The 22,780-nt window shown below is 45.5% G+C and overlaps 1 protein-coding gene across 3 annotated transcripts in view; it reads left to right on the forward strand.

Annotated features, from left to right (window-relative positions):
• Positions 1 to 634: 634 nt before the first annotated feature.
• Positions 635 to 22,780, forward strand: part of LOC149358318 (uncharacterized) — a 49,742-nt gene continuing 27,596 nt past the window's right edge. For all 3 annotated transcript variants that reach the window (XM_089570365.1, XM_089570366.1, XM_089570367.1), the window contains exons 1-4: positions 635 to 858; positions 10,037 to 15,411; positions 19,659 to 19,797; positions 20,762 to 20,960. In XM_089570365.1, the coding sequence (XP_089426491.1) occupies positions 658 to 858; positions 10,037 to 15,411; positions 19,659 to 19,797; positions 20,762 to 20,960 (5,914 nt within the window). In that variant the 5' untranslated portion in view covers positions 635 to 657. The remainder of the gene's footprint in view (positions 859 to 10,036; positions 15,412 to 19,658; positions 19,798 to 20,761; positions 20,961 to 22,780) is intronic.

Genomic DNA, 22,780 nt, shown 5'->3' on the forward strand with positions numbered 1-22,780 from the left:
GCTGGCCAGACGCAACTGTAAACGAAATCAGCTTTTTAATGTTTGACTATATCAAACAATGCACATATCAGAACTCTAGAGCTCACAGCTCTTTTGTTGTGGTAAGAGTCTTGTTTACGTAACAAGAAACGTTTAGGTAGCGGAATACTTTTTTGTCGTGGAAGAATTCTGTGCGCGGAGGCTGAATGTGGGCGGAGCTTCACTGCAGACTTAAGTTGTATCCGACCATAGCGCAAGGCGCTTTCGAACCAGCTCTGCCAGATCTACATCAAACAATGAAATTTCCCTTGCACATACGTGTAATGTGGTACTTAATATATGAATCGTTATAGAACGTTGAGATTTTGTAGCAGACTCCTGTTTCAGCACCTGAGAGTATCTCCTTTCTCCAGAAGTTTGAGACTTGTGTCTTCTGTACACACGCACAAACATACTGCAATTTTCGTGTGCCTCGTTTGCTGCACTGTTCGCTTTTTTTTTTTTGCTATCATGCACGTATTGTTTACCTTAATCGCACTGAGTATGCAAGTCACTGAAATTTATCCCGAACGCTGCTCTGTCTGCGTCAACCGTTTTCTGGAATACGCAACCACAGAACTCACAAGCGTTTCACAAACGCGATCGCCATCGCGCTAACGTGCCGCTGCGGAAAAAAGTATGGAGGACATTTCGTTGCCTCACGACACCCGAGTTGAAGATATTTTAGCTGACTATTTCACGAAGAAGATTGAAGGTAAGGACGTAGAGTCCAAGGAGAAGCACTCCGATTCGCAGCACTCCTCCAAGTCCAAGAAATCCAAGAAACGGAAGCACAAAAAGAAGAAAAAACACAAATCCCGGAAAGCTCATTCAGAGAACGTGAGTGTTCCGTTCCCTCTTGTGAATGGCGTCGTTAATTGACCGTGCCGCAAATGCCGCGTTGCAGAATGATTTGTTATATAACGTTGGGGCTTGCCATTGCGCTATTTCTTGCCAGCTTTTGGTCAGTGCTTCGGAATGGCGGCCAGTGTGCGACGAGGCTTGGCACTTTTGTTTTCAGGCTTCGATTTGGTGTGGTGGTCTGCGCTCTGCCTTTGGTAAACCGTACGCGTTGCCATGCTACGCATTTTGTGGATGGTAATGTTTTGGTTAATCGCTAGTCTCTTATCTGGTTCTCGTTTAATGGTGCGGTTTAGCCCGGATGTATTGTTGTTGCTGTCGTGCTCAGTTCACACAGTTGTAAATATCTGTGATCTTAATCGTTCATGCACACCACTTTTCATTGTTTTGGAGTGCGCTGTGTATTGCAAGGATAACGAGGAACCCAAGTGGTTTTTTGCAAATTTCGCGTCGCTCGGTGTCCTGTGACGCGTACACAGTATCGCAACATTAGTGTGTGGCGTTTCGCCCGTCATTTGTGTTGTCTGAGGTTGCACAGGATCGGTCGTGAACCGGTCTCGGTGAAGGAGCTTATTTCCAGGCAGTAACCAAAATTGGCCGTACCTTTTATTTCATATGTTGCAGTAGCAATGCATTAAGAGCGAGGTTCGTTTTTCGTAAGGAACAAGTCCTGCGGGATATTCAGTTTGTGTCCAATACTAATGTTGCTCTGCCAAAAATGTAGCTGTCTTGCTATGCTGTCTCAGAATAGCCATTTGTAATGCTTGATAGCTTTTCATTATTTTGTATGGTTCTGTGCTTTTGAGCTTGAATCAATTTTGGCTGCAGTTACTGACATGCTTTTTAGCTTATGCACTGGATACCATAACAAATACCTATTCTCGACAAAGGGAGATACAGCAAATTTTTTAAATCCCTTTAGATGTGTGTCATGCATTAAACCCTTTATATGTAAGCTATTGTGACTGCTAACTCCATAACTGCTTGGTAACTATAACTGTTTCTGGACTGGCAGGGCAAGGACAGTTCTGAAAATTGCATTGCTTATATGTCTTAAGAGTTTACCAGTGAGTACTCCAGTAGTCTCAAGTAAGCGGAATTTGGAAGGAAACAAAATCTTATTCAATTAACAGAGTTGTCACCTAAAAGGATTCATTAAATTGTTTAAGTATGACTGTCTGAAGAAGCACCGTATGCTTTTTTGCTGCTGCGATTAAAAAAAGACAGGTGCTAGAGGCAATCTTAGTACTACTAGGGTTAATCTCAGTGCCACTAGGTTGTCCCTTGATCCCTTCATTGGTCGTAAAACGTCCAGTGAAATTTCATATCACTACAGAACCAGCCACTATTACAGGTGCCAATAGTAGCAAACTGCTGTTCTGCCATGGATGAATCCTTGTACATGGATCCGTGCACAGCTTCTCTGCTCTAACGTCAAACTCGCTTAGCATTTCAGATCTTGTTGATGCTTTCTCATGTTAGAATTTACCAGCCGCTCCTCTTTTGTCGCCAAGCACACGGATGTGCAAACGGAACGCACCACTCATGAAGAGTGGCTGATGATGTTAAAGGAATTGGTTGTTAGTCAGTGCCATGTTGGCTTGCCTTTTCCTTCTTGTCGATCGCTTTATGTATGATAGTGGTTTATGCCCTTGTCTGTGTTATTGTGGCATTTGTTGCCACTTTTGCTTTCAGCTGTCATTGCCAGCGTCTTTAAAAGCATTGAAATAGCAGCATCTATTTTCAGTGGGCCCATTTATTCCATAGAGGGTGGTGTGTTCAGCCCTGCAGCTACTAGTTACACTGCTGCACAAACCATTGTGGCTATAGCTGTGTATTCTCAAGAATCATTCTGTGTCCATCGGGTCACTGTGCTCTGTGCTTTTGGGATCTGTTCTCTGTGGCATCGGGTCACTTGTTGCCAGCGTTGGTTCAAGTCTAGCTTGGAGTGCTGTTAATGGTTTTTTTTTTTGTATATGAAAGCGTTTCAAACAGAAGTTTCAAAATTTGTTTGGTATAATTTTCGCTATAATTTCAGAATAGTGTCTGACTTAAATTGCAGAGAATGGGAGCCAGAAGCATTTCATACTTAATAACTTTAGAACTGCTAAGTGGCTAAGCTGCATATGAGTTTGTCAAGCTGACTGCATATTAATTCATGAAGTATGCTTAGTTACTGTGTACAATTTATATGCAAAAGTGCCCGGCCAGTGTGAATGCAATTATTGCATACTGTCTAGGTTTTTGCGGTAGACTTGATTATGGATGTGAAGGGAATTGTTCAAACACTAGTGGAGAGGTTTAAGAGCATATGTTCAGGGACCATTTGGAGAAGCATGTCAAGATAGGAAACTATACTACATCTCGACCACGGCGGTCGAATTTTGATGGAGCCGAAATTCTAGAGGCCCCATGGGGTCGAAATTTCCGGAGCCCTTCACTATGGCGTCCCTCATAGCCTAGTCGCTTTAGGATGTTAAACCCCATAAACCGTAAACTGAAACTACACTACAGGACAGGATGGAGGAGAGGCGAAAATGAGACAAGTGCACTGATGATGAAACTAGCAGAAAACTTCAAAGCCTGTCCATCAAACACTGTTGAAGTTGTCTGTGCTGTAAATGATTAAGTGCACCATTTAGATAACTAGGTGTTTCGCAGTTAGTGTCAAAGTGACCCGTGTCACAGTTCAACTTTGTTGTGCTGAATCGAAAGAGCTTTTGGCACGATGAACACGCCTAGCCAAACTGGGGCAGGATTCCTGTGACCTTCGTACCCGCGACTACCCTCTCTCTCCACCCCGGTCGAGCACCTTGCTACCACCTCATGTTTGCATCTGTCAACTAACCCTCAGCCTTCAGTCCCCAGTGGCTTCCGAGCCATTGACGAAAGCACCAGTTCAACCTGTGATACAGCAGAGGATGTTATATCTGAGCAGGCTATAATTGGAAACTATTCCTTAGCTAGTTTCAGAAACTTTGAGACGTTTTATGGCCTCCTTGTTCCTTCAGCTTATCCCACTTGTCTATGCGGGGTCACTGCTTGTGATGAGTGCTGTGCACTTCTTTTTGTCCTGAGCTTCTTCTCCTGAAGAACTCCACTGGTTCTGTTCATCTCCTTTTTGACCATCCCCTTTATTGTAAATCTCTCAAGAAATACATAATAGTCTAAAGTAAACGTGAGAGGAAGCTCCGTGCCCTCTTCCTGTCATTGTCCTTCTCTCTGGTAACACTGTTCTCCAGTTCCAGATCTCTAGCTGCAGATTCGTTTGGCCACTGGCACATGTATTCTGCATTGCTTGGGCCTAGCTTTCTATCTTGGTTCTACAATGCTGACCTCCACTTCTCTAGCTTGCTCACCTCTTCTTCTCTAGATTTGGCCAGCCTAACACTGTCAGTGAAAAGAATCTACTATGTGACCTTGTGGACCTTTTGTTGTTCTTGCCTGACTTGTTAAGGAGAGGCTTGAGGTAATTCATGTGATAAAAAAAAATTCTGCCTGGTTAGCTAACCAAGCTGTCAATAACTATTTCTACATGTACCCCCCTCACATGTGTCCCATTTGTGCTGGAGGAATACTTTCTTTGGGGGACTGTCTTCATACTCTGTCTGCCCCAACAAGCTGTAGCACGGGCATTGACAGAAATGCTGCTGCTCGAAGGTCACTTGTGTTTGCCTCATGCGCATAGCTGCAGGGTCCATTCCAAGCAGAGGTTTGAAGTATGCACCTGCAGAGAAGTCATAGAGCAGCCCTTCGAGCCGTAAAAATTTGCCTTTTTTTGCTAGCTTGGAGGCTTTTCACGCTGATGTGCTTGTCCACCTTTGAAGGCATTGACATCTGATCATAGCGTGTCATTAGATTTGGCTAGCGATCATAAGGTTTTGCCTCATATTGGCAGAGTCAGGTGTTCTAATACCGATGAAAGATATCTAATTTTAATTTGGTATTGAAAAGTGTAGAAAATAAGCTGAAGTGATGCTCTGCAGTGAAACTTCGCTGTTATTGATGCATCCTGCCATGATGTGACTATGTCTGGATAAAAAATGACATGTGAGTAATGTGGTTTTCGTGAAAAAATGCTGGTCATATTTTGTTATAGGTTATTCTCTCTTCAGTGCCTCTTTTGATATGGAAAATGGATAGGATAAAATAGTGCTCCTTTGAGTTGAAGTATTTTGAGTAGCTGTTACCAGATGGTGCTGCAGTGTTTTTATCTGCCTGTCATAGTGGCAGCACATTTAACTGATACCGTTGTCAGTGAGACATACATTGATGCTCCATAATGCCCTTGCATGCGGAAACAAGTAAATGCTTTGCTGTACTAACAGCGTTTAATTCTTGTCTGACTTTTGTTTCTGGCCCCTCACTTTTGCTGGTGCGCTCACCGTTCATTATTTCCAGCCTCAGGATGTATTAAGAGTGTGTTCACTCATAGAAAAGTCCTCTGTAAAAATCTTCTGTGCTGTTTCTGACAAAATTGATGCGAAATCAGGTACCTTGCTCACTAAAGTTTCTATTGTGCCAAAAAAAATTTTTTCCGCCTTAATATTCAGTTCTCAGTGCCTTTAGGGACTTTACCCAATTATTGACATAATGGCTGCATTCCACGGTAGGCTGTAGTGTCCATTTATGAGGTGTCCATCATGCAGTGTCACTGTGACATACATGCCAGTAAGGCGAAGACTGCTGGCTAAGTTTGATTTGTTCTCCCACAGAATAAGTGCATTATGTAATATTTCTATTTGCTTGAAGTGGTTATATGAGAGTTGCACTGCTGGATATTAATTTAAGCAAGCAAGCAAGCATGCATTCCTTGCTCAGTTCCTAAAGGGCTTTGAGAGGTAGTCTGACAAGGTGCTCATAATATTGGTGCTGTATGTCATCGGTTTTGTCCATTAGCTTAAGGATGTTGTCCCATGCTTGTGTAGCCACTGGCCATTTTTCATAATGTGTGCGCAATCACAGTGGCCCTCCCACTTATGATAGGAAAACAAGTTTTAGATCGTTATAAAAGACAAATAAATATATTTACCTTTCAATGGTATGTGTTGCTAATGCAGTTTAATATTATGAGTGAAGTGAGTTAAAAAAATGGAGTATGTAAAACTATGCCTTTATTTGACTTGCCTGCCTTTGTCAAGATTTGTTGGGAAAACTACTGCACCGATAAGAGGGCTGCTTCTGCAGCATTTAGATTATATGTTCGTCTCAGTAAGTGCTGAGTGGTTTTTGGCTCCAGTGGATAGTTATTTAGAACTGCCATTCTAAAGAAGACCAAGAATGACAAAAATTATGCATATTAGAGGCTTGGTAGCTTCCCGTCTAATTCGCAGAACACAGGCACGTTTAGCATGCGCAAATCACTGTGGGTTGCGTTTTCGTGGTGTAAGCTTTGAACAGTGAAAACTAAGGAACTTCTAAGTGCAGCTCAAGGAAATATTGCACACTTCACGAAACATGCACAATCCACAAATCTGCCAAACATGCTTGCATTTTGTCAATTAGACCGGAAGCTATTGAGCGTTTATACAGATTTTTTTGATTTTGTGTCTCTCTTTGAGTGCCCATTTTAAATAAGTCTCCACTGGAGCAGCAGAGCCAAAAACTACCTGGCATTTACTGCAACGAACATTTTATCTAAATGCCTCAAAAGAAGGAATCCCTCTTCTTGGTGGAATAGTTTTTTTTTTTTTCAAAAATCTTGTCAAAGGCAGGCAGATTGAACAAAAGCATTGTTTTATGCACTGTTTCTTACTCACTTCACTCATACTGGCATTAATTGTTATTAATGAATACCATCTAAAAGTAAATAATTTCTCTCTCTGACGAGCTAAAACTTGTTTTTCTATCTTGAGCTGGAGGGCCACAGTGATCGCTGATATATACATGAATGTGATATGTTTTTATGATATATACATAATCAATACCAGCAGATTACTGCTGCTGGCACCTGCCCCCTTACTCATGATTTCGTTATATGTTTGAACTGCCTTCTTACCACGCTGCTTTGTGCCATCATGGAAAATTGTAAAAGTGAAATGCGTCAGCTCATCCTTGCTGGAGAGAAACGGATCTCGCAGGTGTGAGAATGTACTATCGGGGAAAAAAGTGGTATACTCCACGCGGCGGGAGTCGGAGCAACGGAAAACTGCGTTGTAATGCCATCTACAGGCGGCATCTGGGATCTAGACAGCCAATGCGTGACCTTTATTATCAGCCGGAATGTCGCTTGGTTCGTTTGAATGTTTCGTGCTTTAGCTTGCCAAAATGCCGCAGTTTTTCGTTGTTCCGGCTCCCGCTGCGTGGAGTATACCACTTTTGTCCCCGATAGTACATCATATTTTCCAGTGTATAAGACACACCCACCAATATGCAGGCTGCCATTGAAAAAGTTGGTATATGAGACGCACCCCAATTTACCCAGTTAGGGTAGTGAGGCCTAATTAAACACGCTTGTGCGACCATCGCGAAATTCACCGTACCTGTGAGAAGTTCTTAAGCAACGCTAAGTGATCGAAAAAGGCAACACTCGCGCCATACCTGCCCATGTTTTAGCAAAAAAGAAAGAAAAATGAAAGTACTCTCTTTATGTCCGTAACAACATTTCATTTTTACTTAGAACCTTTGAAATCTTCATCTTCGGATGCGCTGTCAAAAAGTTCGCACATTTCTGGAGGCAACGCGGCTGAAACATTCTCTTCGCACTACGTATACGTACTACGTACAAGGAGCAAACAAAGTTGCAAAGGATGACTAAAAAAGAATGCCGGCTTGTCTTGGCTTGTCTTGAAAATGACGAGAAGCGCGATTGTCGCCATCTTTTGGCATTTCATATTACTTTTGCTTGGGGTCTCCGAAACGGCCATGTGTTTGTGATCCCGGAAGTCGTTATCCCTGCCGTTTCATGATAAAGTTCACCAAAAAAGTTGCGCATGGCGGTCTCGGTATTGAAGTATTAACCGTGTTGCAACTGCGTTAGTGGTAGTGATATTTTTTCGGTGAAAAAAGTTTGAACATGAACCTGAGTAATTTCTGAACTCACAAAAAAAGACAACGAAAAATTCGCGTATAAGACGCACCCTTGTATAGGACGCACCAGCAAGATTTTTGAAAAAAAAGCGTCTTATACACCAGAAAGTACCGTAATAGATAATTCTGATGAAGACACCACGATTGATTCAGTGTTCTTCTATGTGGCTGGCTCAGTGGCGGGGTGGCAGTGTGTGTACCCCAGCAGCACTGCATCACAGCACTATGCTGCTTCGGGCATGCCTATATGGCTTTTGGCATGCTGAAAAAAGATAGCCAGAAAAAAAAAAAGATGGCCGAAAAACAAAGGAAATGAATGAGTTCTGGATTCCTTTAAAGGAGCCTTTGCACCCAACTTTGAAATGAAAGCAGATTGATAGGCTAACTTTTGAGGTTATCCGACTTGCAAATTTTGCTGAAAACAGGATTATTGAGAGGATTATTGAAAACAGAATTATTTGGAGTGCCCATTACAGCAGTACACTTTCCCTCACTGTGAAGACTTTTACCACAGGCAAGTTGATTGACTGAGCCTGGTAAACTGCTTGTGAGCAAAAGCATCAATGAGAGCATGTTGAAGCAAGGTGTATTGATGTTTGGATCAAATTTCTGGAGAATTGCTCAAATAATAAAATGCAAAGCATGAGTCACATAAAATAAATGAGAAACAAGTCTCTGGTACGGCCCAGTCTTGATAAGCATACATAAACTGTCATACTTGATGGTTCAGTTCATCTGCTATGGTACAGCACATAAATTTTTTCACTTATACCCTTGTCACACGGGCAGTTTGAATGCCCATTTATTCAATTGACATCGCACTCAATGGGGATCGACTCAGTGGAGGTTCACGAATAATCATTGAACTCTCAAGGGCCCTGAAAGCAGCCTCTCAAACATCAAATGTTGAAGAAAATAAAATATAAAAACTCAAAACAAATAAGGGAATTAAGCTGCCGCTGTGGCTCAGTGGTTATGGTGCTCGACTGCTTACCCTGAAGACTCGGGTTCGATCCTGGCTATGGCAGTTGCGTTTAAATGGAGGCGAAATGCTAGTGGTCTGTGTACTGTGTGATGTCAGTGCACGTTAAAGTCCCCAAGTGGTCAGAATTATCGTGAGTCCTCCACTTTGGCATCCCTCATAGCCTGAGTTACTTAGGGGCTTTAAGCCCCATAAACCTAAACCTAAAGGAAGAAATTACAAAACTTCAGACTACTATGATCAGTTCATAAACTAATTTTTATTTGGCAGTCAAAATGGCAGCTCTGCAGACTTGCAAATGGTCAGATGCAGTGCCCCACATGTGCTGCAACAATAGTACCTATGAATGAGGCCGCTGATCTATGTCAGCATCGGCGATAAAAAATTCCGATAAAAAACTTCAGTTGTAAGTTAGCGCTCGTCCTGTTTGTCTCCCTGTGTCCGTATCTGTTTAGCGCTATGTGGCAAGTGAAAAAATTTATGTTGCTGATATGAAGTGCCCATCGTTGCCCATCGTCGCTCCGTCATTGCTGTCTGTGGATTGTGCTGAACTGTGAAGCACTTGAATAGATTTTTCCAAACAAACTTTCAGTACAGTACTTCAGTATTCAGCTCATTTTATTACTGCTTTACTTCCTGTTTTTACCCAGTGTTGCTACCCCTAGCACCATCTGTTGAATCGCATGCTGACTGCTCAGTGATTATTGAAATTTGCTGTGTGGCACTAGTGCATATGGCTGATCATCGAAAGTTTCGATGGTTATTGACTCAGTGTGCATTGAGATTGCCATGTGACCGAGGTGTTAGGTATGAGTTTCCACATTTTCACTGTGTCTTATGGTCCACTTAACACCATTAAGTGAAGTATGCCAGCTGCACAGACTGGAATGGGAAAATGGTTTAGCGGAACACACTTTTCTGTTGGTAGGCATAAGACTTTTCAGACTGCAAATGATGGTCACTTGAGTGTGACTTACCCTAGTTTTCACATTAGTATTCCATTATTGGTGAGCTGTATTATAAAAATCTTCTGTCTGGAGGACAAAAAAAAAATTGCTGTGAAGTGCTCAGTGTTGAGGTTTAAGGCGACGCATAAGTGTTGCAGCATTCTGCCTGATTCCTACAATTTTTGGATGTTGCTTACAGGAGGCGGATGAGGCCGACTCCAGTGCTGATGAGTGCTGGGTGGAGGTGACAGCAAACAGCACCAAGGAAAACCCTGCCAAGAATGAGGCTGAAAGTCCCAATAGAGAGCCAAAGGAAAAGTCACCAAGCAAAAGCAAGCCTGCAGACACCAACGTCTCTTCTGCAGCGGAGGCTGAAACTCTTCAAGATATGCCGAAGAAGGACGGCGCAAGCACTGATGCTGACAAGCGCCACATTGGTAAAGGTGATCACCAGAGAGACACAGTAAGTAAAAATCCTACCGACGAAGTAGAACCTTCTAAACGCTCCACTAGAAGGTCAAGCCAATCTACTACGTCACCGGCTAAAAGCAAGGATGCTTCCAGCAGCTCTGACTCCGAGGATGACAGAAGAAACACTTCCAAATCGGAGCCTTCTTCGAGCCAGTCTGCACACGAAGGGTCGTCCAAGAAATCAGCTAAAAAGAAAGGACGAAGTTACAGGACAAAACGCTGTCGATCATCTGGTTCCTCTGAAGATGAGAGTGACAGGCAGAGCAAAAGTAGGAGCCCGAGTCCATTGCGTAGAGATAGCTCCCGACGCGCTGGGCAACGCAGGTCACGTAGTGCCAGCAAGAGTCGCCGCAACAGTCTGAGCAAGGATTCAGCACGTGACAGGAGCAAGAGCAGGGACAAGAAAGTGGACCGTTCACGTGATCGGTCTCGCAGTCGAAAAAGATCAAGCCGTAGTAGGAGCCAGCATCGGGGTCATGGTGGCAGTCATCGGAGCCGTAGCCCCATGCGTTCGCAGGCTGGCAGCAGTCGCAGACAAAAACGTTCTGAGAGTCGTCGCAGCAGTAGTCCGAGGCGCTCCAGGGCGGCTCGTAGCCATAGTCGAAGGAGGTCGAGGAGCAGGCATAGTCGCGGCAGAACACCACCTAGGCATAGCCGCGGAAGACCATCACCAAGGCGTAGCCGCAGTCGGCGAAGGTCTGAGAGTAGGCATCGACCTCGTCGGAGTCCAAGCCGCAGTCCGAAGCGCTCTCGGCGAAGTACCAGCCGAGATAGAAGGCATGGAAAAAAGAGTGTAAGCCCCAAGAAAGAGAGGAAAAGCCGCAGCCGTAGCCGTAGCCGCAAACGGTCAACCAGTAGACAAAAGCATTCATCCCGACGCTCAAGAAGTGACGACAGGAAGCGTTCAGAAAAACGTAAGGCTGTTGAAAGAGATAAGTCGAGTGAGGAAAAGGATGTCAGTGGGGAGACTTCACTACCTGGTGATACTGATATAAACACCACTGATTCAAAAAAACGCTCTGTCTCAAAATCTTCAGAGGAAATATCTGGCAAAGGTGACACAGGTGATAGAAAAAGTTCGGGTGACAGTGACAAAAACCAAGTGGTTCTTTATGGACCATTTGAAGAGGAAGATGCCAGTTTCCTTGATGAAGAGACAAGCCCTGAAAGAACTGCGTCATCTGTTAAACCTGCACAGCCTGAAGCATGTGCTGCAGCAGTCGGTAAAGCTTCAAAGCCCCAGCCAGCTACAGATAACATGGATGCAGTCCCTCTTCCAGAGGAACCTGCAGTTCCCCCTGACGACTCTCAGTTGGAGGACATGGATATTTCCAACTCACCATCTCCTGTTGGTGCACTTGAAGTTGATGACAGCCTGGCTCGGCCTGTGCCCTCTGGAGAAAATACATTTTCACCTGCACCTCCTAAATGTGGGACCGAAACTAGCACACAGCAGTGTACACCACCTCTCAAGGTCGACTCACTGGAAGATGCAGCAAAGAAACCGAGTGTGGCTAGAGCTGCAATTCCTTGGACCTATAGTGAACCACAGCAAGCACCGCTACCACCACCTTGGGTGAAACCTGAGACAACTAAGCCTGTGGGGCAAGTTAGACCATTTGTTCGAGAGGTCAATCCGAGTGGGTCAGCTCTACAGAAGGGCCTGCTGCAGGCAAAGCAAGATGGGCTTGCTGTTGTCGGCACTGTGGCCACAGTACAAGCACCAGCTGAACCTCCACTGATGGGACCTGGCAGGACCATTTGCAAGGCTGAGGAGTTCGAAGTGTTGGAAAACACTGCGAAGGCCGACGAGCACGCATCTTTTCCCGAGCTCGTAACCAAGCTTGTGCCGCAGGCGCCCTTCGCACCTGCACCAGCTGTTCCTGCTGTGAACATGCATGGCAGTGCCCTGTACTCGGCTACTGTAATGCCTGTGCACATTCCTTTCCAATTTATCAGAGTTCCAGGACAGGCCCAAGTTGCCCATGGCACAGCACCGCCACTGCCCCAGGAAAAGCCTTCACCTGTGACGCAGCAGAAGCAGCAGACGTGCCCACTTCCCACACAGTTGGGTCCTGCTGGTAAGACGTTGGCCTCAGAACAGTCTGCACCCACCGCTGCTCCTTCTCAGACTGAAGGCGAGGCTGTAAATGAGGTTGTGCCCCCTGCTTCAACGAAAGGTCCACCATCTCAGCTACCTGAAGACATGGCTGCTGATCAAGTAGGTGACACTGCAGGAAGTGCCAAGGTGACAAGCCAGTCTGACAGTTCATCCACGAGCTCCTCACCTGTTCAGAAAGGAAGAAGCCGCAGCAGCAGCAAGGAGCGGTCAAAGTCCAGCAGATCTAGGAGCTGCAGCGGTGACCGAGAAACGGCAAAACGGTCAAGGAGCAGCGAGTCTGAAAGTCCAAGCAAAGACAGCAAGCGTCTTCGCAAAGACGACAGTGCTGAGCGAGAGCAAATAAGGGCTAAGAGTCGGAGCCGTGAGAGGCATTGCAGCTCCAGCCCAGACCGCAGCAGACGTGACAGCCATTTGAAAAAGAAGAGCCAAAGTCCAGATAGGAAACAGAGCAAAAGTATTGACAGAAAAAGGAGCAGAAGTCACGATCGAAAGAGCAGTGAGAGCCGCGAACGAAAGAGGAGCAAGAGCCGTGACAGGAAAAGAAGCAAGAGCTGTGACAGAAGGGGAAGCAAGAGTCGTGACAGGAAGAGGAGCCAGAGTCGGGAGAAAAAGAGAAGCAAGAGTCGTGACAGAAGGGGAAGCAAAAGTCGTGACCGAAAGAGAAGCAAGAGTCGGGAAAAGAAAAGGAGCAAGAGTCGGGACAGGAAAAGAAGTAAAAGTCATGAAAGAAAGAGAAGCAAAAGCCGTGAACGGAAGAGGAGCAAGAGCCGTGAAAAACGAAGAAGCAAGAGCCGTGACAGGAGGAGAAGCAGAAGCCGTGATCGAAGGAGAAGCAGAAGTCGTGACCGTCGCCGCAGCTTGAGCCGTGGCAGGCAGAGGATGTCCCAGAGGAGCAACAGTAGGTCTCGCAGGAGTCGTAGCCACGACCAGCTCAGGAGACAGAGTCGCAGCAGGGAAACAGGGCGCTCCCGGCGAAGTGAGAGTAGGAAGAGAAATTCGAGCCGGAGAAAGCCAAGCAGGGAAAGAGAGTCACCTAAGAGGACCTTAATTCTGAAACGATACAAGAATGAACTTAGTAGCGAGTCTGACAGCAGCCCAGAAAGGAGAAGCAAGAAGGCACCATCTTCACCAGTTAAGAAGCGGCAGCGCAGGGAGAGTGACACTGAAAGCATTGATTCACAAGATGATAAGTCTCTAGATGTGCATACTACATCGCCAGAAAACTCCGAGGCTCTCAATAAAGATAGTATTGCAGAACACTGCAAAGAAAAAGAATTAGAGAAACAACAGTCTTCTGAAAAGATAGCAGACAAGGAGATATCTGAGGCCAATACATATGGACCAGTGCCTCCAGCTGAAGCCAGTGTGGCCAGCACATCTAAGCCAGTGCCAGAGCCACAGCAATCTGATGACACTGAAATGGATGATAAGCAAGATGACCCAAGTGGCTCAGATGGTTGCACAGAGCCGAATGCAGCTAATGAAGTGTCTGGCACATCTGCTGTTAGCAGCAGTAGTTCTAAAGAGAATGTTTGCCCGGTTCAAGAGAGATCTGCCTCAGTTGGAAGCAGTAGGCCTGTCGAGGTTGTGGCTTCTACAGATGATGGAACTCTCAAAAGCGCAGAACATCTTGAGCAGAGACAGGCTGTAGCCACTAGTAGCAGTCAAAGCTTTTTTTGTGGCAAGGCTGGTGTGCCGCAGGAAAATGCGAGCAAAGGGGAGGAGAATGGCCACAATCCCGTTGCTTACGAGAAGTCAATAGTTCCAAGTGGTGAAGGTGCAGTGTCCAGCTCAACTGGTAGTCCTAGGGAGCAACAAGCTGCTGAAAGTGACAAAGCACGTTGCGATGCCTCGCTTTGCCGAAAAACGCCAACTGAAAAGGTTTCTGCACCGGCTACTGAACCTGTGACTGCCTGTGCGGATTCCAGCAATGAGAGTAATGCAGAGGAGCGCACCATCTTGGCCAAAGAACAAGCGGATCCTTCTTCCACTGGTTATCCAAGTGACACACTGGATGTTAAGCGCAAGAGCCGCAGTAGGAGTAGATCAAGTACATCGTCCATTGAGAAAGCTAGGACGAGGAAGGAATCTTCATCAAGCAGCTCAAGTTCAAGTGAAGAAGAACATACTTTGAAAGAAGGAAGCAAAAGCAGAAGTGCATCTCCAGATAGTCAGAGTGAAGAGGAGCCAGCTGAAAGCCAAGTGAAGAAAACCCAGGACAAAAAAAGGAGCCGAAGCAGGGAGAAGAAAAGAAGCAGAAGTCGAGACAAGAGGAGGAGCCGAAGCAAAGAAAAAAAGAGGAGTCGCAGTCGTGAAAAGAAGAGAAGCAAAAGTCGCGAGAAGAGGCGAAGTCACAGCCGAGACAAAAGCCTTCGCAGTAAGGAGAGGAAAAGAAGCAAGAGCCGAGAGAGGAAAATTAGTCCCAACCGTGACAAAAGGAGGAGTCACAGCCGTGAGAAACGAAGGAGCCGTAGCCGAGAAAAAATAACAAGCCGTAGCCGAGACAAGAGGAGAAGCCGAAGTCGTGAGAGAAAGAGAAGCCCCAGCCGAGACAACAGAGACAAAAGGAGAGGCAGTAGAGAGCAGCGAAGGAGTCGCAGCAGAGACAAAAGGAGAAGCCGCAGCAGGGACAAGAAGAGGAGCCCAAGCCGAGACCGGAAGCGTAGTCTCAGCCGAGAGAGGAGGAGAAGGAGGAGTCGCGACAAGAAGAGTCGTAGCCGGAGTCGGGACAAGCGGAGGAGTCGAAGCCGCGAGAAAAGGCGAAGCCGCAGCCGTCCACGGCGAAGCTGGAGCCGTGCCATGGAGCTCCAGCGCAAGCGTAGTGCAGAGCGGCTGCGAAAGAAGAGTAGGAGCCCACCACGGAGGAGGAGCCTGAGCAAAAGGAGATCACCTCGCAAGAAGAGCCGCACCCGCAGTCGGAGCCGGCACCGGTCTCGGAGCCACAGTCCGGAAAGAAAAAGGAAGAGCCGCAGCCGTGAGAGGTATGTCAGGAGGAATTTCTGCTTTTACACTGCGCTGTTTCAGAAACTGAACATGTGGCATCAGTGGGATTGCGGTAGGCAGAAAGTGCAAACAGTTGAGGGAAATAATTGCACCTTAGCAAACAGTAGTCGAAAGAAAAGTGGGTCCATATATGTGTCTGCACATTCGAGGTCAAGTTCGACAAAATAACAATACATGAATATGCAGATTGGTGTAAACAGAGCTGTAGTTGCAAATAGTAACACCATTTCAGCATCAGTGATGCATGCCTTTAATGTATGTGTAATCTAAAAGCATTTGATATTCTTCAGGTCATTACAGAATTATACGGGGAATTAATATGTGGTCGAATACAGCTGAGAGACCCAAATTTGTTCTAGTTAGGAAAATCATTTTGCAGCAAAGTGTGTTGGTGAGGGATATTGGCACATTGTACTGAAAATAACAGTGGCCTTGTTTCTTTACGGTTTCTGTTGGTTTGTGCTGAAAAGTATTCCTCCTTGAAAATCACAGTGAATTTTTGCTGCAGTTTCACTGACATTGTGTTGAGATGGAAGAGCTGTAACTTTCATCTTTATTCTTTATTTTCTTGCTTTTTAACGGGCACTTCAGTCATTTTGCAGACATATGCAGGAATGACAGCTCAGAAATATCTTGGCCATTCTCTACGATATAACCACGTCAAGTGCAGCCGCTTCTGAACTTTGACTTTGTGGTTGATGTACAGCCAAAGATTTTATTCTATTCGTCCAATGTTTAGGGGAATCCCCTCAGGTAGAATAGATTTGTGGTAAGGGAGTAATTACTCATTGACATCCACCCAAGCGCAGCCATACAGCAACAAAGGAAAGCTATACAGCTTTCACAGAAACTTCGTAGTTGAAGAAAAATTTGTCTTGGTCCAGTGTTTAGGGGATCACCAAAGGTGGAGTAGATTACTCATTAGCATTCACCGAAGCCCAGCCGTTTGGCCACAGAGGAATGCTAAACAGCTTTCACAGAAACTTCGTAGTTGAAGAAAAGTTCTCGCTTTAAGTTAGTTGTTGGTCAGTTTGCCCTCGTCCTACCATCTGCCAGCCATTCTGGTTAGCTCAGTTGGTCGAGTGACTGTCTTAAAGAAGCAGTAGCTCTGGGATTGAACCGGATCAGGACCAGTTTTTCTTCAACTAGGAAGTTTCGGCGAAAGCTGCATAGCTTTCTTTTGTAGCCGTACAGCTGCGCTTTGGTCGATGCTAAGGAGTGTAGCATAGAATATATTTAGGAGTATGCATAGGAAACCAAGCATTTTGGTGCACTTAATTAAAAATTTAGATGCTGTGAGGTGTTGGCTTGTGTTGAAGTTTGCATTACTGCAGTACATCACAAGAAAAAATTACTCTCTTGTAGTGTTGCCTTATTACAAGCATTCAGAGAAGTCTGCTGGACTGGGATGCAGCTTGTGGAATGGTGCAAATGTTGCAGCTGCTTTTTCAGTAGTTAAAGAAGTGAAAAGAGAAGTGATGGGATGCATTTTTAAAGGGGAACTTAATAAAGCTACATTAAATTCTTATGCTTGGTATCAGTCTATTCTGTGCCCCTTTATGCCTGTGCTGATGTTTGTTCATGAGCGAAGGATTCATGCAGAAAAGATTGCCTTGACTTCACTGATACCTGCTTTTCATTTGTTGGTCTTTCCTAGAAGCATGTAAGATATCCATTTTTAGTGAAAGTAGCCTCATTGTAATCGGAATGCGGTATTGATATAGTCCTTGTTCAATTTGTCCTTGATGTTCCTTGAAGAAATTTCCCATCCCTTGTTGCCGAGACATAAAACATGATTTGTGCTGGTAGCTGCAGCAGATAGATGAGAGGTCAAGGTGTGCAGCAATGTATTTGTTGTAAATAAGTATATACTAGTGTCTTCATATTTCACTGATATTCGGGCCTATTAGTCCAGGTACGCTTTTCTGGTCAAAGGTGCAGTTACCTTTGATGGGTTTGACGTGTGTGCACACCTTACCACATTTACTTGCATGAGGGATGTGCCTGCATAATAAAGGCACCTGCTGTTTTGTTTTATTATTTCACTCTCCGGGTTATCATATATACTATTGAAGAAAAATTGCATTGATTATGCAGGTGAATTCCTTCAGGTGAATTCCTTCAAAAGCTGACCTGCTATGGCGTAAACTTTTAACAAGGACCTTTGCGCAGTCAAAAAGCTCGAGAAAGACAAGCCTCCTTGAATTTATGAAAGGGGTGAATGATACCAGTTTATGCCACCATGTTGGCAGGCAGTGTGTGTAGCTGCTGTAGCGTCATTGGCATTGTTCACCACAGTTGCTTGAGACTAAAGTTTCATCAGGGCATTTCTTTCCTTTTTTTTATATGAGTAACAATGCATATCAAAAGAAAAATGGGAAATGGGGAAAAAAATTGTTGAATGCCAGTATTGATCTGGCTTGTTTGACCAGCAATGGGAGACTTCCACTGAAACGGTGCACTAACTGCCCTTTAGGTATTTTGATGCTGCTTTCGCTGGCTTTTTGTATGTACATCATAATGGTTTACTTCACTGTTGCTCTTATCACATTTGGCACACATTTTACATGCGTCCTGCTCTAGGGTTGCTTTCTCAGTGTTTGAAGCATGCTCGATCAGTCACAAAGGTATTTTTGAGTATGCTGGCAGCTTTGGCCAGATGATTGTCGGAGCACATTTATTTGCTCCCAGATCTGGTAAATGCTTCCGCACCATGTCAGCCAAAACATGTAGGAGTCATGAGTAGATGAAACACGTTTTAAGCCCTACGTCTGTAGACCTAGACCCTGTAGGTTTTTGAGTCTGAGAAAGTGGAGAGACGTGGTTCAGCTTACTTGAAAAGCCTCTTTCAATTTGCACCTTCTTCAAACAAGATACCTCACGCCTTGTAGGTGTGTAGTGGCTTCAGTCCAGGATTTTGTCATACTTCATGAGAAACCCGATGATCTGAGTCAAATGAAATGTGATCAGGCAGTAACTCCTAGTTTCTGCTCAAAATCAGATTGATGGCTGGTGCTGGTTGCTAGCCACTGCTACCAGAAGGATCGGAAACCATGACGGCTAGAAGCAAGAATTAGTGCATCAATTGGCTCTGTCCACGGCTGTGCAGTGGCTGCTTTCAGCAGTGGCATAGTCAGGTGAAGTTTTGGAAAATGTCAGGCTAGGCAAGGCAGGCTGCAAACAGCCAGTTTTCAAATGGTGGATGCTCTCTGAATGTTACCAGGCAATGTTCTCAAATTATTCATCACTTTTTCTCTCCTTTGAGGTCGGCCTTGATCGCAAAGCTGGGCGGGCTTTGTCAGGAGTCACGCATGCATCTGTACAAACCTTAGATGTGCTTATAGTATCCCCTGCCATACGGGCATCACAGATGCCTTTGAGAGTTGTTTGTTTGTTTTTTTCAAAGGTGCACAGTGCTTAGCTACTTGGTGTATAAGTACTGTGCCTTTGCTGCAAAGGGCCTTGGAAGTGAAGGCAGCCATCCGAGATTTTAAAGGCTAAAAAAAGGTTTGTCCTTTCAGAAGCTGCAGCTGCAGCGACTAAACAAACAAATGATAACCTTAGCAGCTGACAGTGTTAGAGAGCATCGTATAAATGCAAAATTGTTTTTCTACTTTTTCTTTTTGGATGAGCACTTGTATTTTCTGCTCAGATCTTAAAATAGTAAAGGTGTAGCAGCAACAGTGTATGTGCATGGTGTTCAGGATGACAAACAAAATTTGCCACTGCCACTAATGTTTCTCACTTGCCACTCGCACAGGTGTCACTCGCATTAGTAAGGTGAAACAAATTTTTAAGTTTTAAGGATGAATAAAATTCTCCAGTTTAATTTTGAAACTTTCGTCTCTGGCCAGTTAAGTTCAGTGAGTTGTGCTGGAAGTTCAGTGGTTCTTTTACCTATGAGCTGAAGCATGTAGCTGTGTTGCTGCTCTTTTCAGGTTTTGGTCCTTTGGTGAAACAGGATGCCTTTTCTGCAAAGGCGTGTGGGGGGTTGCCATGTGACGGGGTATTAGATGTGTAAACAAATTTCATTGAATGTCTTTAGCAGGCTTTCGTATGTCGTCATGGCAGTATGTCGTCTCTGCAGCAATGGCTGGGTGGCGCCCCTAGATTTGCTTAATTGGTAATCATTGCCAAAGGCCCCCTCACAGCGTACCACTTGTGGCTGGTGACTGCCTTGTGCTCTGGAGACCCACGCTTGCTGATCATGGTGTACTTCATTTAGGGAGCCCTCTGTGGTCAAGGTAGACAAGGCGCAGCTACTGGAAGCTGCCCGCAAGAACATGCAGGCCATGCTGCAGCGTGGAGTTGTCGCCAAGGGACTCCCCGTGGCTGCAGCTGCAGCTGTGAACGCCACTGTTAAGGTGAGCCAAGCTGCATTAGAATTTTTCTCAGCCTAAGGATTGCCTTAAAACTAGGGTCTAATACAAAGCTCCCTTTTATTTTACTCTTTTTTTATATTTTAGCCTTGTACAGTAGAATCTTGGGAATAAGAATCTCAAAGGGTTGCGAAAGATTTCGTACCATCGGAAATTTTGTACCGTCTAAATGAATGAAGTTTGTATGCAGAAGCATAGAAAACGCATTTTTGCAGATCTGTTTACAGCTGGTGGCATTTACTCACGGTCGTGTGGCCACAGCTCGCTACTCGTGGTGTGTACAGGGTCGTCCACTTTTAGTTAGAACGCGCTAGCGCGTGGCCGCACTCTTCAGAGGGCCACCGCATGCGACACAGTCGCTCATCGCAGCAAAGTGGCGCAGGAGAAGGTTTACCTGGACATGGTGCTTCGCGTCATCTGCCACTTCGCTTCGATGCGCAGCCGTTTCAGACGCCGTGACCCTCCAAAGAGCACGGCCATGCGCTAGTGCATTCCAACTAAGAGTGGACGACCCTGTACAGCGCGATTGCGATGTCTGTGATGTGTGGGCCGCGTAACGCCAGCCACTGCTCCCGGTGCGTACCGCACTGTTAGCAATCACTACGTACCACACACCGCCGCTCACTGCTAGCAGTGCGTACCGCACGATTGACGATTGCGGCATCGGTGATGTACGGGCAATGCTTAGTGCTCGAGAGTGCAGTCGCGGTTCGCGCATCCGTATCAACCCATAGTGGCGCGGGAGAGTGTTTGGAGCATTAGGAATTCCGCACATTGTAAATGATACACTCCAACCAGGGAATTTCACGAAATTCGTATCAATCATGTTTGCATCACCAACATTCTACGGTCTAAAAATAGACCTCATGTTAAGTCTAAAGTCAACACTGAAAGGCTTTTATGACAGTTTCTCACTGGCAGCGGATGTTTTTTTCATGCCTTGTTGCAGGTGGTAGCAGCAGCAGTGGCTGCCGCTGCCGCCGATCCCAGGTCATCTTTGGCTGCCAAGCTGGATGTGACAGCGACGCCACCCAGTGAGGCACCTGTCCTACCCCTGGCCATGTCCGGAGATGGTACGGGTCCAGCCGTGACCCTTGGCATCACAGAGGAGCCACCAAAGGTCAAAAAGTCTCTGGCCGCACTCACCGGTGAGTGATTGTGCCAATGATTGGGGAGTGTACATGCAAACGTTTCTCAAAGCTAATAAATGAGCAGTAAAGACAATAACTGCTACCAATGGTCAATAGTCTCTTGAGCGTTGTTCCCACGACGTGCTTCTTGGATGTGGGACCAAACTGAAACCGTGAGTACATTTGTGATGTTTTAGTGGCTAATGTAAGGCACTTGTAGTTATGTGATACGGAAATGATTCGCAAAATTTTCTCTGATGTTCCTCCTACCAAGCTTACCTTTTATGCTGACACCGACATTGCTGAACGGTAGACTGGTGTGCACGTGAAGAGATAAATACTTACCTGGCTGTAAACTGAACTTGGCGGATGTCAGGTGAGAAGAATTACAGTTGGCCTGCCAAAGTGGCTATGTTGCCCACAATAAGGTTGCACCACGAAATTCTGCACCGAGCATTTGAAAGTCATGCAAATTATGCAACTGCATATTTGTTATTAACATTGCCGGCATATCTTGCTGGGCACAGTGTTCGCCGACACAGTTCCGGTTTCTTGGGTGCATTCAAAATGACCTTTCCACTGAGCTTGGTGTAGTACGATTTGAATATCAGATGTTCGGAGAAGTGCTGCGTGCAGACACTGTTGCTTGGTTGCATTATCCTATCTGCTCTGGGAATTGCCCGGCTCCAAAGTGCTCAGCGTGCAGGCTCCAATGGAGTCAGTAGCCTGATCTGCAGTTGGGTACGAAGCACTTCCTACTCATAATAGCGTTGTCTGCTTCTGGACTTTGAGACATGCCGCAGCGACAACCGACACATCACAACCACCAGGCACATAGGCCGCGACGACTGTGGGTCGGCCCTTGCCACCACGTGAGCTTGCGCAACAATCACCGTGGCTGCAATCAAACCACAACACAAAAGACTTCTTCGAGCAAACCTCTTGTTTGTACGCGGTGCCCACCACAACGTAGAAGCTGAGAAGTTGGTGTTCACATCTTGAGATACAGTCTGGCAGCACAAGACAGAGACAAACATAGCTTGAAAGCTTGAAATGCCACTGAAAGCCGGGCGTGCTGCTTAGCTGCATTTGCCATTCCGCCACTGTGGTTAGTCCACACCCTACAGCGCCCCCGTGCTACTGTGGATGGCACGTGTACTAGAGCGTACATTACCTTTGCATGCTGTCCGCCGTGGTGGGTGCAGAGCAGAAAATGTCAGTATCTAAATATATTCTTATACTGCGGTCCAGTTAACAAACCTATTACGCTGACAGTCCTGTTGTTGTTGCTTGGCGTACTGTAAAAGTAGCTGGAAATTTTTCAGTGCATGCGCGAACCGATGTCACTAAGAAGTCCTGGTAAAAATGCCGCTGGTAACATCAAAAATGCTCAGAGCTGCCCGATTTGTCTGAAGCCTATGAACATATTATTTGTTACTGGATAAGATTTTGCTTTAATGAAATGACACGTTGTTGAATGCAAGTGATTGGGATGAGTGTGTGCATTTTGTGAGCAGATGAGTGACAACAAACCCATTAGGTTGAAACTAGCATTAAAGCAAATGTCATTGAGCTTGTCTGTGCAAACACCATTTGGATGACATTAAAACTTAGTTGTGTTATGTTTTAGGGTGCACAACCGAATGAGGAAAAAGGAAAAGAAAACGGAATGCGTCGAACCATTCACCGTTTAACTGCTGCCAGGATTCACACCCTCAGCCTCGCAGTCAATCCGCGAGCAGCCGTCAAGTGAGAGATTGTGCACTGAGAACTCTGATAGGAGGCTACTCTTGACAGAGTAGAGAGGACAACAGTAGTTTCGAATTCTGTGCAGTGTT

The sequence above is a fragment of the Amblyomma mixtum genome, chromosome 2 (assembly GCF_055824585.1).
Source record: "Amblyomma mixtum isolate Tamu chromosome 2, ASM5582458v1, whole genome shotgun sequence".
NCBI lineage: Eukaryota > Metazoa > Arthropoda > Arachnida > Ixodida > Ixodidae > Amblyomma > Amblyomma mixtum.